We start from the raw sequence: 19,374 nt of genomic DNA, 5'->3' as shown, positions 1-19,374 counted from the left end.
ACCAAGCTTATTCTGCTTTTTCTCTCACAGCAACTCCATAATTCCAGGACCATTAATAATAAGAGGGTGTAGGTTTTTCTCTATGCTTGAGAGTAGGTGAGAAACATCAGTTTTATATGTTTTAATCATTCTGTTTATGGCTATTCATCTACCTGCTACAGGGAAGAAAGAGTGAGAAGTCTTTCTTTTCATTAAGTTAGGTCTTTTTTATTAATGGCATTGTGTTAGCTCTGTACAAAAGAACAAAATGGGTTTAAAATGGGTTCATGTATTTATTATTACTAATACAGAAATACTGTGGAGTTTGGTAAATATATTTGGTAGGGTTTTTTTAATTACTATTTAATTTTCTAAAGAGGTGAATGAGAATATTGATCTATTATTTGGATTTGCCTTTCATTTTGCAGGATGCAATTTTTCTGTCTTAGTTAACAATAACTGAAAGAATTGTATTGGTTTTTAAAAGGTGTTGACCTCAGTGCTTGACTTTCTGACTAAAGGAGGTTACACCCATATGATTGGTGTAAAAAAATGTGACCCTTTGTTATTAGAAGATGCTAAAGGTTTCTTTCATGCTTTCATGTGTTCAGTATATGCTTCCAAAACCATCGGCTTGAGACCTGACCTCACATTCTTACATTATTCTTTCTTCTTATAGTTACTGTGCAAATCTCTTCTTCATTTCAAAGAGAATTTTGCCTGAAGGAGTTGTGCAAAATGCACCTATGCTTTATTCAAAGATGAATTCCTAAAATTGTGAAGGTTCAGCTTAGTTAGGAAACTTATAAGTAGGATTAGAGAGCAAAACACAGTCATGTGGTCAAAAGCCATTTTGAAAATAATAATGCTGTTTACCTAACAACCCTCCTAAAATTCTAGGCAGGCCCTGGTACAGTACTTCTTTTCCTTCTTATGCAAGCTATTATAATACTGTATTAAACAACATAGACGTTCACTCTCAGAGCTTTTTAGTAATGCATGGGTGGAGTGCTGCATAGTATTTTCCAGTTTCTAGATTGCTTAATTAACCAGTAAGATTTAATTACTAAATAAGGTTTATCATTCTCTATCAAAATCTCACTAAAGGGTGCTGAAAAGCACAGATCACCAATTACAATTATCATAACTATAATAATTTATTATAGCTTTTTCATTATCAGTCCTTCCAATTTTGTTAGCCCGTGACTTGGTCAAGAAGTGTGAGGAGAACAGGCCTCTCTCTAAAATGGCCTTTTCCAAATGACTTTACAAAAGGGTAACAGTAAATCCTGTATCACCACAATGACTGTGGAGTCCTCTGGCATCTGAGAGCCTCTGTCCATAGAGTACATTCTCCCTGACCAACAGTGCTACCTATTCTTTCTACTTAGGTCCCCAGGAGTGTAAGTCATTATTGTTTTGGGTACAAAACGCTGTCTTATAGGAGAAGCTTTGTAAGTGTTCTTTCCATAGTGCAATACAGTCAAGCAAAATGCTTGAAAACCTTGTAAATAAATGTTTTTCATTAAAAAAAAAAAAAAAAAAGGGAAGAAGAGACTGTCATGATCTATGACTGCCTTAATAGGCATCCATCTGGTATGTGACTTCATAGCTTGCTATGCTATGCTGCTTCCATCTGTTGTGTGACTACATAAGAGATGACTACATATGGCTTCTAAAACTCTTAAAGAAAGGTATCCCACTCCATAACAGCGTTGAAGGACTTAAATCATGAAATGGGACAAGGTGAAATCTAAAAGAGGAAATATCAATCCATGATTATTCAGCAAAATGAAATTCTGACTTGACTGTACAGTTCTTGGAAGATGCTTCAGTCTGGGATGTCTGGATGCTTCACACCTACCAAGGGGCTACAACAGAAAGTCAAAAGCCTGTGTGCTATTGGAGAGGTCCAGTCACAGCTAGAGCAGAAAGGTAACACATTCTATGATCAGCAGGACTGGAGGTAAAGCTCAGCTTTTCTAGAACCAGAAATGCTAATGACAAACTTCAAGAAGAAAAGCCAGGCTGGGAAAGTCTGAGGAAAGCTTTTCACAGAAGTGGTAAGATATGTCCTTGCAGAAGAAATGTAACCATCCCACCCTATTCTTAACAATACTGATGTAAACCAGAAATTGAACCAGAAGTGAGGTGTGCATTGTGTTTTTGCAAACTCTGTGCACACTGTCTGGCTGTCAGCTGTGTTATCTGTCCTTGTAAATGTTTTAATTTCCAAATGTCCTCTGTGATCTCTGAAAGCATTCAAAACATGAAGAATTCATTCAACAGATCTCACATGTATTATTATGTGTTACTGGGCAGTGTATGGTACTGACAAAGTTATTTCCCTTTTTATATATTTTGAATGAAGAAAAAATGGGATGAACCCTCCTAGGATACAGCATCACACATCTAAATTGAAGAATCAAGGCTCGTGCCCTTGTGCCTCTCAGCCCCACAGAGAAGTGGAAACTTTGTGTGTATAGGCTCACTGTTCCTACTCACTTTGATGATTCCCAGATATAAAGTGCATCTGCTGGCCTAAGTCTCTGGTTTAGACAATGAGAAAGTCAGGTGTACCTAAGACAGCATTTGACCTCAGCAAATATAGTTAAAAAGTTACCTGAAGCCTCAGGTAAAGAGGATTTAGCATATGAGACCTTCCTCTTTTACCCTTCTGGCAAAAAGCAGGTGAGCATTCAATAGAGAAGTGCCATCATCCAGGTTCATGGGTATGGCAATCACCAGGGTGGATAAGTCCTAAGGGTAAAACTTGGAGGTATCTAGATGTCTGTGGCTGATACATACATTATATGAAATTATTACTTGCCATGTATTAAATATATACAAGCAGTGATTTTACTTTTTACCCTTATATTGATGACACCATGTTTTTATTTGGGTGACTGTTTTGTGAGAGAGTCTTGAAGAGTCCCCCTAGGAGGAAAAAGATGAACACAGTATGTTTTATATACCTAATAATAATAATAACCATCATCACCATCACTCCTCCTCATGACTCCTCCAAGTATCAAAGCTGAATGGCAAATAATATGAGGGAAATAAAAATAATCAAGGTTTTGTTTGAAAGTTTGGGATTTTGTTTATGTTTCAAATTTATCATCTGGACTTCTAAACTTTCAGAACAATATGCTATTCTCAGATGCTGCCATATGGTTCTAACGCTGTAAGAAGTAACAATATTGTGTTCATACGTTCAAGGAAAAAACTGAGCTCTGAAATATCTTTGCCATATTCTCTTAAGGATAATTTTTTAGGATAGAGACATTCTGTATAGCAGGAACTCCCAATGTTGGAACCCCCCCTGGTGGTCCTGAAGTAGCCATTATGCAGCAAACATGCCTTGGGAATGAATACATCTATATACAGATTTTAATCCTGCTAAAATATGAAGCTGATGGATAGCATGGGCTCAATGCAGAAATTACAGAGTAAAGTTTATTCCTGCTTTCAAAACCAATAAATAAGTGCAATACTTACTTCAGCACTATTACTCTAAATTTCCATCATAAGAACTGAATTTTCTCTAGCAGTCTCACATCTACTCAGAGACAACGTATTATAGGGAGATGGAGTCAAGGGAAAACACTCACTTGTAATATTCTTTTATCAGATGACCACTCAATTTCAGTGTCTGACTTCAATAATTCATTTAGTTATAGATTTATGGTATACTTTTTTGTCATGCATATTCCTATTTCTATGTATACCAGACATACCTTTCTGTTAAGCACAGCTGTAAAAGCTCTATTTTTTTTTCTATTTAAGTATATTTTCTTAGTGAAGAACAGGTCTTTATTTATAAAAGTTGTGTCAAAATATTTGCTCATGATACTGTAAAAGCATCTCCCCAGGCCAGGAAAGGACTAGCTACAATTATTTTGTAGATTTTTGTTCTTCCTTGAACTCCAGATTGTATTCACCTAGTTGTATATTTCTCTCAGTAAAGGATGTTTGGGGATTTTTTATGAACCAGCAACATCATACAGGAAAAAGGCAGGTTACGTTATGAAGGCAGAGACCATAGGATGGGGAAGCAGTGGTTAACTGACAGCTTCAAAAGCAGTTGTTAGTCAGTAGCCTCTACTAAGATTAACCTAGAATATCAATGTCAGAATCAATCTGCACCTAGATGTGACTGATTGGTTGAATAGTTGTAATTTAAGTAGGTTTTATTCTTGTTTTTGGAGAGAAAATAATTGGTTATATTTCGATTTCAGATCAGTCATGTCTTGTTATCTTTCCTGTGAGAGCCAAGAGGGTTAATAAATGTGGGACTGGGTTCATGAGGGGGATACAACTATTGCAGTTCTCTGTGCTTGGAGGATGTCTAGGCTGATTCTGGGTTATGGGCATAGAAATGTGATGAGTGGGAGTCATGTGCCTGTACATAAGCCTGTAAAGAATAACACAAAGTGGTGGTTAAGACCTGCTTGTCAGGGATGTAAATCTCTCCCTTTGGGCTTGGGGGCTGCCTTTCTCTTCTTTGGCTTAACTACTGTTATTAAGCATGTAAATCTCTTTGAATAATTTCTTTTGAAGATAAGCTTATCAATCCTACTCTTTTTCCTTAAAGAAAATAAGTGTAGTTTTGGGCCCATTGTCAGGTAGTCTAGTGGTTAGGGCATTCACCTGGGAGAAATTAAGGCCTTTAATTTCTTTTTACAGAGTGGGGAAACACTTTAAAAGGAAGGCTTGAGGGTCTCAGGATCAGAATACTTTCTTGCCTTGAAGGTAGACGATGGATATTCAAAGCCTCAGACAAAGGATGAGATTTATTCTGAACCTTTGATGTTATGGAACAAAGCTTTAATCTTCAAACTGTGTGGGAAACAGGCACAGTTGCTACAACTTTTGATAAAGTAGTGTCCTAGGAAGACTGAATGTTAGACTAAGACACAGTGTACTGTCATGATCACCTGACCCCTGTTTTGTTTCATATATGCTTGAGGTATATTCTTTAAGGAGTAAAGTGCCCCAAAGTTTTTGTTGCTTTCAATAGGAAAGGGGAGGACATCTCTCACCTTCAACCACAAAGGGACAAAGCATCTGGACCTTCAAGTATGTTTAGGTCCTTTATTTTAGGTACTGAGTTTTAACTTTAAAAGATGAGCTGGCAAATCTGATGAATAGGTTAAACAGAATAAAAAAGAAGGAACTTCCTGAAAGAATTAAGGTTTTAGGAGGCAGTTCTGGCCTCGGTAGTCTCATACTCAGTGGCTGTCATAAAGTCATGGAATGATAGAATCATTTAGGTTAAAAAAGACCTTTAAGATCATTGAGTCCAATCATTAACTTTGCACACTTAGGACTGTGAAGTCCACCACTAAACCACATCCCTAAGTGCCATATTTACATGTCTTTTAAATACCACCAGGAATGGTGACTCCACCACTTCCCTGGGCAGTGAGCCACTAAATGAGGTTTGTAAAAACCTCTGTGGAACATCCCTTTCCTCCCAGCATTTATTTCAGCTTTCTGGTAAGGATGAGTGGGAGTATCAGCTTACGGATAAAAGATGGTAACTGAAAGGGGTCACCTTTTTCATGTGTGAAGCTTCAAGGTTATATGCTGCACCTTCACTTCATGTACAGTGCATTTGTACTTTCTTATGATGCAGCCTGACAGACTGGCTCATAGAACTCCCAGGTTTTAAAGCCCAAGCTGTCAAACTACAGCATGAAAGCTTTTGAGATAAAATTGCTGTAACTTCTCTGCAAAAGACTTAGTGTACTACCTTTACTGGAATATAAATGCTAACGTGCCATTTACCTCTCTGTAATGCACATGTGATCAAGCATACAGCTTTGAATTAAATAGTTCATGTATTTGAACAAAGACAAAAATAATCTCAGCCTGCCTGGACTAGTTAGCCATTATAATGCTCTTCAAAAATGTGTTCTGCTTTTCCTATTGCTGAAACTGTAAAAATAACGATGGAATTGCCATGTGATTGTTGTTGGTGAGTCAAGTAATTTTTCTGCTTGAGAAAATTGTACTTTTCTACTCATTATGGATTGTAGAGATACATAATATATATCTGTAGTATATATATCTATATGATTGTATCTGTATAAATGTAGCTAGTGTATCTCCATATAGCTATACTTAATCCATATGATTAGACGTAGATATATATGTAATACAGATTTAAATAAAGATATATAGGTATAGACACAGATACAGACATCACCACCGATCTGATTTGTTATGATAGTTCTTCTGCTATATTTGCTTTCAAGCACTCTTAAAATCTACAAGTGTTAAAGAACATGGTAGTACATGGAAAGGAAATACACTTCAAGATGACATATAGCTCCCTCCTCCTTCTACTATTTAAGTGCAAAGAACAATAATATGAAGCACAATAGTATCATCCTGCCCCTTGAAAATAAAATCAGTGGCACAACCCAATCCACATTTTTTTCATATATGAAAAAGGTATAAAGTTTTCATGCAAGAGCAATTTTCAAATTCATATCAAATATCACTGAAAGTTTAAAAGTGGAGACTTGTACCTGCCTGTTTACCACTGAAGGCACTTAATTGTCACCTCAGTCATGCACTTTCATATGCAATACGGTTGCTGAAGTGAACTCCAGATGCCTGTTACTGAGGTTATTAATATCCTTCTTTAGAACCTTGCATGGCTGGTCAGATTAGTGTCTTTTGGGGTACTACTTTGATTACCAGTTCCAAGATGGGATTCTTTTTCAGCTAATTAGCTTATTATATGCTGAGTAGTAGTATCAGTGTGTTTGTCAACTGCAACCTCATTGTGAATCATCTTGTATCTAAACCTGCAAAGCCGCATTTGCCCAGTTAAAATGGTTCCTATATAAGGATATACCTAAAGAGGGCCTAAAAGAAAGAGAAGAACTTTGTACAGGGGCATGTAGGGATAGAACAAGGGGGAATGATGTTAAACTGAAAAAGGGTAGATTTAAACTAGATACTAGGAAGCAGTTCTTTCATGTGTGGATGGTGAGGCACTGGCACAGGTTGCTCAGAGAAGCTGTGGCTGCCCCATCCCTGGCAGTGTTCAAGGCCAGGTTGGATGGGGCTTGGAGCAACCTGGTGTAGTGGAAGGTGTCTCTGCCTGTGGCAGGGTGTTGGAACTAGATGATCTTTAAGGTCTCTTCCAACCCAAACCATTCTATGATGGTCTGTAGATGGCCTGTAGTGAAACTGGTACATATTTTTGGAATAGCTGTTTCACTTTTCATATGAGCCCTCACTTCGACATTTTGTAAGAAATGGCAAAATTAATAAAAAATGAAGATTAAAAGACAAGTGAGTCTGTGAGTCCTGATTTTCCAGTGTATAGGTGTAAGGAAATATTCACATTAGAAACTGAATTGTCTGTGTAACTAAGCCAGACAGTCCCCAAACACTTTTTGTAGGGGCAATTTGAAGAACCTAACTAGATTGTGCTTCTTGATCATCCCTTGCAGAAGCTTCACTATTGACTACACATAGAAAATTAACTCAGCCAAAACCCATACACTTGGCACATGTGGTTAGATGAAGGATGGGAATCATTGGTTTTAAATTGGAGAAATTTATTTAGTGAAACTTAAAGGCAAAAAAAAAAATACTCCATTAATTCTCATTGACTGAAACCCTCACCAAAAGTTTATCAGATTAACCTGCTTCTGGCAGTCAGAGTGTACCTCCACATGAGTTTTATATTAATCCAAGTCTATTGTCTTCCGTGAAGCGAGTTTCTATGAAATTGAACTATAATCTGTAAAGATCAGATCCCCCCTTTTAAAAGAAACGTTATTTTGCAGAATGTACTGAGCAGTCTACTTAGAGTGGTGTGAAACCCAAGTTACTTGCTTCTTCTCTAGTTTGAAATTAACTGATTGGTTCTTTACAATCACTTACCTTCAGTAGTACAGTGAAAATGTTTAGCAAACTGGAATATCTACTGAGTAGTATCATTTGTCCTAAGGAAATAAAAACAGCAGAGGAAAAATAACAATCAGTTTTAATATATCTAAAAGTAGTAAATTCTAAATGTTTTCTGACTTCACAACACATGAATAACAATTACTGAGGCAATTTTGAGAAACGGAATAACGCTTGAGAGAACAGAGCCTGAATATTTCATGAGAGACAGTAGGGAGGGACCAAAAAGAGTTTGTGAGCTCTTAGGAAGCTCTTAGGCCTTGCAGATAGCTGAGATCAAAGCAGGGGTCCTGCAGCTCAAACAAAAATATTATGTTGATGCATCTGCATACAAGCTTTACAAACCACCGTGGTAGAATAAATAAGGTACTTCATCTTTTGAAACAAGAATGTCTCCAGGGCAATACAGTGGTACTACGAGGAGCTGACATCAACATTAGATTCTTTAGGGCCAAAATTTGGTAGAATGCTATTTAGTGGGTGGATTCTTCTGTAATGTTAAATATGGGAACTTGTTTTGCTTTGACTTTCACAGGCCAGTAACTAGTACAGAGCACACCAAAGAAAGGAATGTTTTTTTCCAGCCCTTGTCCATTCACATATATATATAGGATCATAGCAGAGTCAGGGTTGGAAAGGACCTTAAGATCATCAAGTTCCAACCCCCTTGCTATGGGCAGGGACAACTCGCTCTAAACCATATCACCCAAGGCCTCATCCAGCCTGGTCTGGAACACTGCCAGGGATGGAGCATTCACAACCTCCTTGGGCAACCTATTCCATTGCCTCACCACCCTAACAGGGAAGAATTTCTTCCTTATATCCAATCTAAACTTCCCCTGTTTAAGTTTTAACCCATTACCCCTTGTCCTATCACTACAGTCCCTAATGAAGGGTCCATCCCCAGCATCACTATAGGCCCCCTTCAGATACTGGAAGGCTGCTGTGAGGTCTCCAAGCAGCCTTCTCTTCTCCAGGCTGAACAGCCCCAGCTTTCTCAGCCTATCTTCATAGGGGAGGTGCTCCAGTCCCCTGATCATTCTCATGGCCCTCCTCTGGACTTGTTCCAACAGATCCATGTCCTTTTTATGTTGAGGACACCAGAACTGCACACAATACTCCAGGTGAGGTCTCAACAGAGCAGAATAAAGGGGCAGGATCACCTCCTTCGACCTGCTGGTCACACTCCTTTTGATGCAGCCCAGGATATGGTTGGTTTTCTGGCCTGCAAGCGCACACTGCCGGCTCATGTTCATTTTCTCGTCGACCAACACCCCCAAGTCTTTCTCTGCAGGCCTGCTCTGAGTCTCTTCTCTGCCCAGCCTGTAGCTGTGTCTGGGATTGCTCTGACCCAAGTGTAGGACCTTGCACTTGGCATGGTTAAACTTCATGAGGTTGGCATCAGCCCACCTCACAAGCGTGTCAAGGTCCCTCTGGATGGCATTCCTTCCCTCCAGCATGTCAACCGAACCACACAGCTTGGTGTCATCGGCAAACTTGCTGAGGGCGCACTCAATCCCACTGTCCATGTCAGCGACAAAGATGTTGAACAAGACCGGTCCCAACACCGATCCCTGAGGGACACCACTCGTTACTGGTCTCCAGCCGAACATTGAGCCATTGACCACAACTCTTTGTGTGCGGCCATCCAGCCAGTTCTTTATCCACCGAGTCATCCATTCATCAAATTGATGTCTCTCCAATTTAGAGACAAGGATGTCATGTGGGACAGTGTCGAACGCTTTACACAAGTCCAGGTAGATGACATCAACTGCTCTACCCCTGTCCATGAGTTCTGTAGCCCCATCATAAAAGGCCACCAAATCGGTCAGGCAGTATTTCCCCTCAGTGAAGCCATGCTGGCTGTCACCAAGCACCTTGTTGATTTTCATGTGCCTTAGCATGCCTTCCAGGAGAATCTGATCCAAGATTTTGCCAGGCACAGAGGTGAGACTGACTGGTCTGTAGTTCCCTGGGTCATCCATTTTCCCCTTCTTGAAAATGGGGGTTATATTTCCCTTTTTCCAGTTGTCAGGAATTTCACCTGACTGCCATGATTTCTCAAATATGATGGCCAGTGGCTTTGCAACTTCATTTGCCAGCTCCTTCAGGACCTGCGGATGGATTTCATCAGGGCCCATGGACTTGTGTACGTTCAGATTTTTAAGATGGTCTTGAACCAGTTCCTCTCGTACAGTGGGCCCAAGGTCTTCATTCTTACAGTCCCTGCGTCTGCCTTCCAAGACTTGGGTGATGTGGTCAGAGCCTTTGCCAGAGAAGACCGAGGCAAAGAAGTCATTCAGATATATATGTCAGGAAAGTACATAGGAGATTTATCATTTTCAGCTTTCAAAACCAAGGAAATTCTAAGTGAGAATGTGTTTCGAAGCAAAAGAATCAGAATTCACAATTGATGAGTTTCACAGGTGGCTACATATGTCTAAGTATACTGGTAATTCTGCTGGAGAAAACCGTGCACATGACAGAACTGTGTCTGGAATAGTTAAATAGTAAATTTTTTTTTTGACTGATACAAGCATAACAGTTTGCTATGTTTAGGACAACAATTATACAAGAAGGGTACACTTGCACCAGTACGCAGTACCATCACTGTCATAATTCATAATATTATGATGTTCTGTGGAACCTGAACATGTGAAAGCAGATAGGCTACTTCAGAGGGAATATAATTTCCTTGTGTGGCTTTGTTTCATACAGAAGTTTTTCATAGTTCTAAAAATGACTGATGTGATGACTCGATTTTGAAGAAGGAACGTATTATAGGTAGTGTAATGAGAAATTTGTTGATACAAAATGGAACTAACTGCAGCACTAAGTCACTTTTCAGACATCAGGAAAGAAGGTAGAAACTAGGTTTACTCACCAGAGTTGTGGCAATACTGATTATGTGTTATAAGGAAACATGTGGTTGAAGTGAATGGACAATCTTTTGTTCTAGCAACTATTGCCTTTAGAAAGGCAAGTATTTTAGACTGTGGACTTTCACAGAGCTTCTAACATGTGCCAAACCTTCTTGAAATGTGATGAAATTAACACTGAATCAAAGAGAGAAGCAGTGAATATCATGGATTGTGATCCCCTAGAGAGCTATTTTGGATTGGAAACAGTAGAAAGCTCCTATATTCTTAGCTGTATGTACATAAACATGCAACAGTGTTGGAGTGAAGAGGTTCTCTGAGATTTTTGAAGTGTCTGTCTGGTTTAGGCATTTGGGGGTGGCATCCCATCTCAGTCCTGTTCTGCTCTTTCATAAAGATATGGTAAAAAGTCATGTTTCTTTGAGAAAACAAAAAACAAAACGAAAAAAAAGGCAAAAAAACAAAAAAAAAGGCAAAAAAAGCAAGCCTAGATGTGAGACTGCCTGTCAGCAACAGAACACAGTTTTGGCAGGTTAGGTTGAAGAGGTGCCAGGACTTTAACTGCTACAAAGTATTGTTAATCTTCAGAAATGCATCTTTCTGAGACTTCTGCAGAGCAACACATCAGTGTGTTTTACCAGCCTTTCCTAGTGTCATGCCTGGAATTAGTGATACAGTTTAGGAGCTCATTGTGCCCTTTCATATCCTCCAGCACTAAGCCTCTCTATGAAGAAATGAGACAGTCTTGTTTAGATAATTACTGAAATGAAGTGGCTTCTCACCCACCTTTCCATATGATCTCGTTTCCTGCACTGAAGAGTGCTCTCTTGTGGTCCTTTTCTCTTTGAAGTACCTTGGGCTACTTACGGCAAAAAAAGCCACCAAATCCTTTCATTATTCATCTCATTGCTTGGCCCTGTTCATGGGATTAGGTCCAGGAAAGAGAGGTCTATCATAAGCACCCTGTAAGGCTTTAAATATCCCTTCTTGTTGTTCTGAATTTGCTTTAATGACACTTCCATGTGGTGTTCCTCCCCACCACCCCCAGGAATTCCAGTAAGCACAAACTTTCCACAAATATCAGAAGAGTATTCTTTGGGTTTGCCATGATGATTTAACTTAAAGCCTATTTGGTAGACACAAGTTCTGAATTTCCTGATAGTACAGGTCACCAGGAACGTACACTGTTTTGACCATGCTGTCAGACTGGTGAGTGCAGGCTGGGATTCTGTGGGCTGTCATCATAGCAGTCAGAGATCGTATGAAGGCAAGAGAATAACGCATATCTGATTTCAGCACATCTGCTGGAATCAGTTGCAAGGCCTACTTTAAAACCCCAGTTTGATTTCTAGCAATTATGGAGATCCGTACAGATGGAGTATGGTGCAAATCCTGGGAAAGCTCTGTAAAATAATAGGTATTTTAAAAGATTATGTCAAAAGCCAAGGCTGTAACTCAATCATGTAAAAGATGCATTTACAACACTTTGCTTTCACGATTTCCAGACAATTTTCTCAACACCTTAATCACCACAGATCCACCATAGCTGTTTGGGCTTCTATGGGTTGGTTTAAGTTCTAATCCTATTCAAAATACTACGTGGTGCCACCAGGAGGTGTCCGTGTGCTGTTTATTGCTTTTCCCGCGGTGCTTTCATTTTATTTTTCGGAGAGGAGGGCTCCATAACAACGCCACAGTCATAGTTTCTACAGGATCATTACTATTACTTCCCGTTGCTATTTGCACTTCCAAACAAGTAAGGATGTTGTGTTTGTGTCCAGAGAGAGTTCTTAATTCTTTCCCTGGATGAGAAGAATTGTAGATGAAAAAGACCTGTTAAGTCACCTATCTTCTTCCCTTACAGCGTGCCCTGTTCTCTGAAGTATATTGTGTAATGTATTGAGGGTATCAGTCTGTTGCTAGGGAAATGATGACTATAATCAGATGTTACACAGTCTACATTTTGACTGCATTGCAGGATCAAAGATAAGCTGTGGAAATGAAGATCTTTTACTGAAACATGGGAGCTGCATCGTATTTGCACTTATGTACAACTTCCAGGATTAGTAAAGAGATGAATGTGTACTACCGAAAGCTAATACAGTACTTTTATGTTGCACATCCCCATTGGCTTATGAAATTTAATCAGAAAATATGTATTTTCAGTGTAAATATAGGCATAAAATACATACAGATCCATAGGACATTATAAATGTCCTCCATGTCCAAATGACTCAAAGACATCCTATTAAAATGCAGCCTATTTATTACCATATGCATATTCAGAAGCATACATTAGACTGAAATCTGATTTAATTTGAACATCAGATAGAAATAAATAATTAGTTCATAAAATATGATCAGCCCTGCCTGGTAGTAAGATGTATGGTTCAGATGTGTTCCACAGGGGCTGCTGATAATCCTGTTCTGACCAAGGTAAAATTCAATGTGCTACCACAGTCTCAAGCACTACCTGCAGATGCTGTATGTGAGTGAAATCACTGTGGAGGAGTGACACTTTTTTGTCGCTGTACATTCTGATTGACTATTTCTGCTTCAATTGCATGTATCAGCAATTGTTTGACCATTATTTCTCTCAGACATATATTGGCAGCATGTTACATAACTAAAATAATGGAAATGTAACAAACATTCATATTGACCATCTCTGTCCTCATTCTCCTGCAGAAAATAATAGAAATCTGCTTGAGCCTGTACAGAAGAGTGAGAATTTTCTGGCTACTACCTCCATGTCTGTAATTTTCTTATTAAAAGTTTCTGCTTTTCAAAGAGTATCCTTTCTCAGTTATCTAGTACCACTTTCATATTTATCTTAGAAATCTCATTCTTTTTCATTAGAAGCTGGTGATTCTCATTTGTCTCAAGGAAAAGGGGCATAGATTTACGTGTGCTTCAGTTCTGGAGCTCTGTTGAAAACCTGAAGTTGGTTCTGAAGTAAAAATATCACCCAAGTTAAACAATTTATCTCCTTTTTATTGAAGACCCTGATATGATAGAGGAAGCTATTTTCTGCATTGGGCTGCACCTGCCTTACTATTAAGAAAAGATAACCTCCTTATATTGCTGGTCTATCTTCTTCAATCCACACTTTCTTCCAGGCTTTATTGCTTCTCTCATGCTGAGAACTTTGAAGCAGATCCTCCTCTGTATACTGAACAAAAAGATGAAAAGAAACAACCTTTCCACTCCAAAGACTTCAGTCAGTTAAAGATACAGAAAATCCAATATCCACGTGTATCCAAAATCCATATGTTTCTAGGTATTATTTTACAAGGGAAACACAAGACAAAAAATAAAACCAACCAGGAAGAGAGGCAGAGCAAAGCAGGAAAACAAGCCGGAGCAAACATACGGCATTCTAGCATAGAAACACTACTGAGGTAAGGTAAACTTTGCCAAAGTAGGGGCTACATTACTGTGCTCAGTCTGAACAGCAGCTCTCCGTCTTTCCTTTGTACAAAATTAATTGATGTTTCTGAAACAAACTATAAATACTAAGTACACCTCGAATTCTTCATCATTCAGCTGAGGAAGGAATTCACACCACAGGAAATTCCAGGTCAACCACTCTGGTAGTAACTCCCTCCTTCTGGGCACACGGTAATTTCATTATCCATTTGCATGAAATCTAACTGCTCATGACCTGTCACTCACAGCAGGATATAATTTTTCCTACATTAAACGGTGGAAAAAATGTGGCAAGAGAAAAAACAGGGATGAGTAGCAGCTATACTGACTTTTATTTATATATATTCAATAGTTGTTGTATGGAAGTTCATGGTGGACTTCTGGCTTAAAACGATAGTTGATGAAATAAGGGTATGTGTGTACTTGCTGTTCTTTAATAGAAGCTTTTTGAAGCACATGGACAACATTTCAATAGAAATAAGCAGGGGAAAAAAAAAAAGCCAATATGTCTCTCCAGTTCTATACTCTTTGTGTTTCAAGTGGATGGATAATCTAAACCCTGCAAGTGCAATGCTGGCAAACACAGTCATACGTTTTATTACAGCAAGAAGCACCTAAGTCCAGAGACTATTTTTCTGAAGTGACAGGCCTGGCAAGGTGAAGGAAGCACTGAAAACATACAAATGGAGAGACAGCAAAGCAAACAAAACACCACCACAAACCCCACCAGAGTCAGACCTTTAGGGACTATTAAACTGATAGCTCAGATCTCGCTGTTGAGTTTATATAGCTTTTGGAGAGATCTAAGATAATCCTGGATTAAACAAACATTTAAATATTTTACCCTTCATGAAAACAATAAAATATAAAGATAGTGGAACAGGAGCCAGAGTAACAGGCTTACTGAAGAAGATAACTAGCAAAGGGAAAAACAACCCATTCAAAGTCTGATCCTGCCATCAGGGTCCCTGTTATATGATGCACTTACTCAGAAGTAAAGGTGTGGCTGTAATTGAACTAGCTCTTTTGTAATTGCTTGGGTAACAGTGCTTAAGGTGCAGTGCTGTGACTTGGAACAGACTAACCACGTGTTTACATGAAGTGTGGCCTCCTTATAGAAGTATCTCAAATAAAGAGAGCAAGGAGAGTCCAGAAGTGTATGAGTGCTTACTTTATCCCTCAGGGGATGAGGAACATAAACAGCCTTTTACCCCACTGAAATTAACAACGCTATTTTCCATCACAGAGAGATGTGTTTTAGACAGCACCGAAGGACTCCATAGCTGTTTTAAAAACAAAAGAAAACGAAGAGGAGAAATAGAAGAAACCAGTACAAAATAAAGAGGAAAGGCTGAAATGAATTTTATTTCACAACACAGAAGAATTAAGAAGAAGGAAAGTGTACTGAAATAAAAAGCACTGAAGGAAAATAAGGAAAACCAACAATTTAATGTACTGTATTTATTCCACTATTGCCTTTTCCCACAACATTTTATTGATGATGTTTCATGGATCATCAATAAAGTAACACTATAAAAACCCCTAAAATCTTATTTCCTTCTGGTGTTTGTGCTAGATTGATAGTAACTAGTTCACGACAAAGGGGCAACCAGTTCAGCTTGAAGACTTGATGCAAGAGCCAGGGGAGGGAAAAATAATTAAAAAAGAAAGATTAGTAATATTGTGTTAAGTCTGAAAGGAACGTCAAGTGAAACAAATAAATAATTAGTTTAAGGCTAACAGTATTTTCAAAGCACATGGACTAGTTCTGTTACCAAGAAGATAGGGCATTTGACAGCTAATAAGACAGCGAAGGCATTCAACTTCCAAACAATAAAAGGTGAGAGTTAATATTACACTAATGAGCCACAAGCATACTGCTGGCTTGTTTTTTATTAACATTAATAAATGAGCTCATAATACTGATCAGAAGTGCTTGTTTTTTCTCCACACATATCACAAAAGAATTTCAGGTGACAAGTACTATGATACATATGGTAGAAACAAACAGCTGTGGCCACAAAGATGTTTTGTTAACTGATGACTAATATATTCAGGAAGCAATCACACTATTCATTAGTAAAAGTTTACAAACATTAAAAAGTGCATAACATTTGAAACCAACAACAACACAAAAATATATATTATATATATACTATATATAAAGAATGTGACATCACCTCCTGTTAATAAAACTAATCTGACTTTGTGATTGGTGCTTATGTGATTGCCATGGTTTACTAGTCAGTCACTCTCTTTACTCACCTTAGTCACACAGAGGTGTGGCTGCCCATTTTGCTTCATATATGGTCTTGTCTATTGGGGCAGGATGGGGGGAGGATATCAATCAGCATAGCTACTGCAAAATAGGTTATTAATTTGTAGATGTTTCAAGTAGTCTCCTGGATGGACAAGCTATCCTGGTATTTCAAAGAAGGTCCAGGACTGTCATTCTGGAATAAATGAAATGCGAAAAATCCAGTCTTTTGGGTGCTAGATGCCAAGTCTCTCTCTTCCATTTCCTCCTAGCCAAAAGGCTGCTGAGGCAGCTTCTAGCACTTGGCTGTAACCTGGTGCATCAGTAACAGGCTACCGGCTCTGCAAACTCAACAGCCTGATCAACTGAGGCAAAGGCAAGGAATAGAAAAAATACTCTCCCTAGGTGGATCCAGCCCAGGATCCACTAGCTGGGCTATCCCACAATCTAAAACTTATTCCAGAATACGTAATTGGCAATAAGCCATGCCAGTTATTTTCCTGTGTGTAAACAAGGCCCATCCTTAACATGTGAACCAGGAAAATCTCCAGCACCATGGAATCTGTTTGAATTTTAACCTATATAAGGCTATAAATGTATTCTTAAAATTGCCTTAACAATAAAATACTAGGACTAACATTTTAAAAAAATACCTTGGAGAAAGATTAAGAAATTGGGAATAAATTAGAAAAATGGGGAAGAAGAACATAAAATATTCAAATTTGAGTCTCTGATAAGCAACTAGCTACAGGCAAGTGGCAAAACTGTACCAAGGACACAAAACACGCTGAAGTATTCACATTAACAAATCATTTTGAAGGCTCATCTAGTAACAAATTAGAGGGATGCTGAATCATTTCAGTTTAGGCATAATCAATTTAGCAGTTGACGTTTTAAATCTATCATGTGCACATCACCACATTATGCAAAAACCCAGCCCTTTCAAAACGCGTGGTAGAAAAATTCACAGTAACAGAAATATCCTTCATAAGCAGTTGAGAAGGGGCAGTGTGGAGCATCTAAGTCATACAATACAAAAACCATTGTAAATAACAGAGCTGTAAAACAGACGCAAAGTTCTAAAAACAGTGCTTTCTTTACAGTTCTTTTAATGGGTGAACACTTTGGCCAGAGAATTTTAAACTCTGAGGATCACACAAGCCTTTGCACAATTAGATGCACAATTAGATCCTCTGATGTTTCACAGGCCATTTGCTACAAGATTTACCTGTTCTACTTTCTAAAAGTGTTCCCATCAAATAGTCATTATGAAGGGATCCATCTGATGACACTATCCCAAAAAAAATCAAAACATGTTCAACCATTGCTAATGACAGAGGTAGAGAAAATTCTGTCTTCTGCCACAGCTTGCACCCCCATTTTTAGCATTGTGTTGAGTGGGTTCCAGCAGTGAAGACACATGCACTTTCTTTTCCACCAGCTTGCTCATGGAAACAAATTTGTTCCAGCATGCTCCTGTAGTCTGAAAACATCCAGCAGCTGCTTCAGTCGGTCAAAGTTGGATGTCAGCTTTCTTGCTTTGCTGCCTCCCCTTGGGCCTCCCCAGTTTGCTCACTTGGATTTCGTTGTGCATCTCCTTCTCCTTCTGTAACAGACAAGAAAAGGATGAGTGATCCACCCTAAACGAAAGAGATCTTCCTCCCAGAACCCCAACTGTTCAGCCACCCATCTCAAAAACAAAGTAAAGAGAAACTGAAACCTTGCATTAAATATGAAGCCTTTTACTAATATAGCCATACTCTGCATCTCAAGAGAGACCTTCAAAATCAAATTCCTAGCTGCAATCACCACTATCATTTTAAGTACAGACCTAAAGTAGCCATGAGATTTTAACAAAAATAATGGAATATTTTTGACAATTTCTTCATAATGATATTATGACAATACAAGAGAAAAAAGCCTCATTACACCAAGTCTGAACAGAGTTTACTACGAAGAGACACAACTTCAGCAAAAGCAATAGTTTATTAAAGCTGCTTGCTCTGAGTGTCCATTATCAGTACCATACTGCACGGCATTCAGTCCAGCTGTCTCACTTCAAACCACAGAACCATCTGAGGAAAAGAATACATCTTACAGTGGCACATGAGCAGACAACCCATGAAGCCTATCTAAAGAAGGCTAAGTAGTGAACTGAAAATGTCCTACTAGTACCTATATGCAAAACACTGTATTTCACTTAATGGTTAAAGCCCTAAAATGTTCAGGCAGGTGGAAGGTTCAGGCAGGTGGAAGCTAAGTGCAAGTGAGACAGAAGTCCCTAAACACTGGACCTATTACCTATAGGTACACAATAAAGAATAGAATTAGGTAAGGAATAATGTTAACTCATAAGTTGTCTCTTGTATCTTGCAAGGATTCAGAGTAATTTGTACTGAACTGGCTTGATACAGCAGTTAACAGAACAAGATTCCATACACTAAGTTATAAAGGGATTTAATCAGACATAGTAGTGCCTCTGACATGTAATCTACAGATTTTTAGAATATAATCGGAGTTCTCAATAGAAAATGCTTATCGTTTCCCTATTTTAGATCAGACTGTACATCTGCACCACAAACACTGTATCTCTTCTATACAGAAGAAATGGCACATTGCTAATGGAAAAAAAAAAGTTCTTTGCATTTCAAAGAACACTGCAAACGATCAGATGTGGCATCTGTGTTTGCTGCATGCACTAAGTATCGAGGTGGCAAAATTCCTCGAAAGGTATTGGCAATTATCAAATTCAACCTGATGACAAGTTGTATGATAAACTGATTAACCTGTTAAACACTGAGGTTTGTTCTGGTCATTATGGATTGAGTAATAAATAAAAATCTGTTTTGCAAGGCACTTTCTCAGCAAATTATTTCTGAGTTTTACCTCTGACAA

At 38.6% G+C, this 19,374-nt stretch overlaps 1 protein-coding gene across 2 annotated transcripts in view; it reads right to left on the bottom strand.

Moving 5' to 3' along the window:
- Positions 1-15,560: 15,560 nt before the first annotated feature.
- The window catches only part of PKIA (cAMP-dependent protein kinase inhibitor alpha), a 47,915-nt gene continuing 44,101 nt past the window's right edge, over positions 15,561-19,374 (bottom strand). For both annotated transcript variants that reach the window (XM_061342917.1, XM_061342918.1), the window contains exon 3: positions 15,561-18,085. In XM_061342917.1, coding sequence (XP_061198901.1) covers positions 18,006-18,085 — 80 coding nt within the window. In that variant the 3' untranslated portion in view covers positions 15,561-18,005. The remainder of the gene's footprint in view (positions 18,086-19,374) is intronic.

The sequence above is a fragment of the Neopsephotus bourkii genome, unplaced genomic scaffold, assembly GCF_033783945.1.
Source record: "Neopsephotus bourkii isolate Nb327-2 ecotype Australia unplaced genomic scaffold, CSIRO-AGI_Nbou_v1 NB_1820, whole genome shotgun sequence".
Classification (NCBI taxonomy): Eukaryota; Metazoa; Chordata; class Aves; order Psittaciformes; family Psittacidae; genus Neopsephotus; species Neopsephotus bourkii.
Note: the sequence above shows the minus strand (reverse complement) of the source record. Positions and strands in the feature narration are given on the sequence as shown.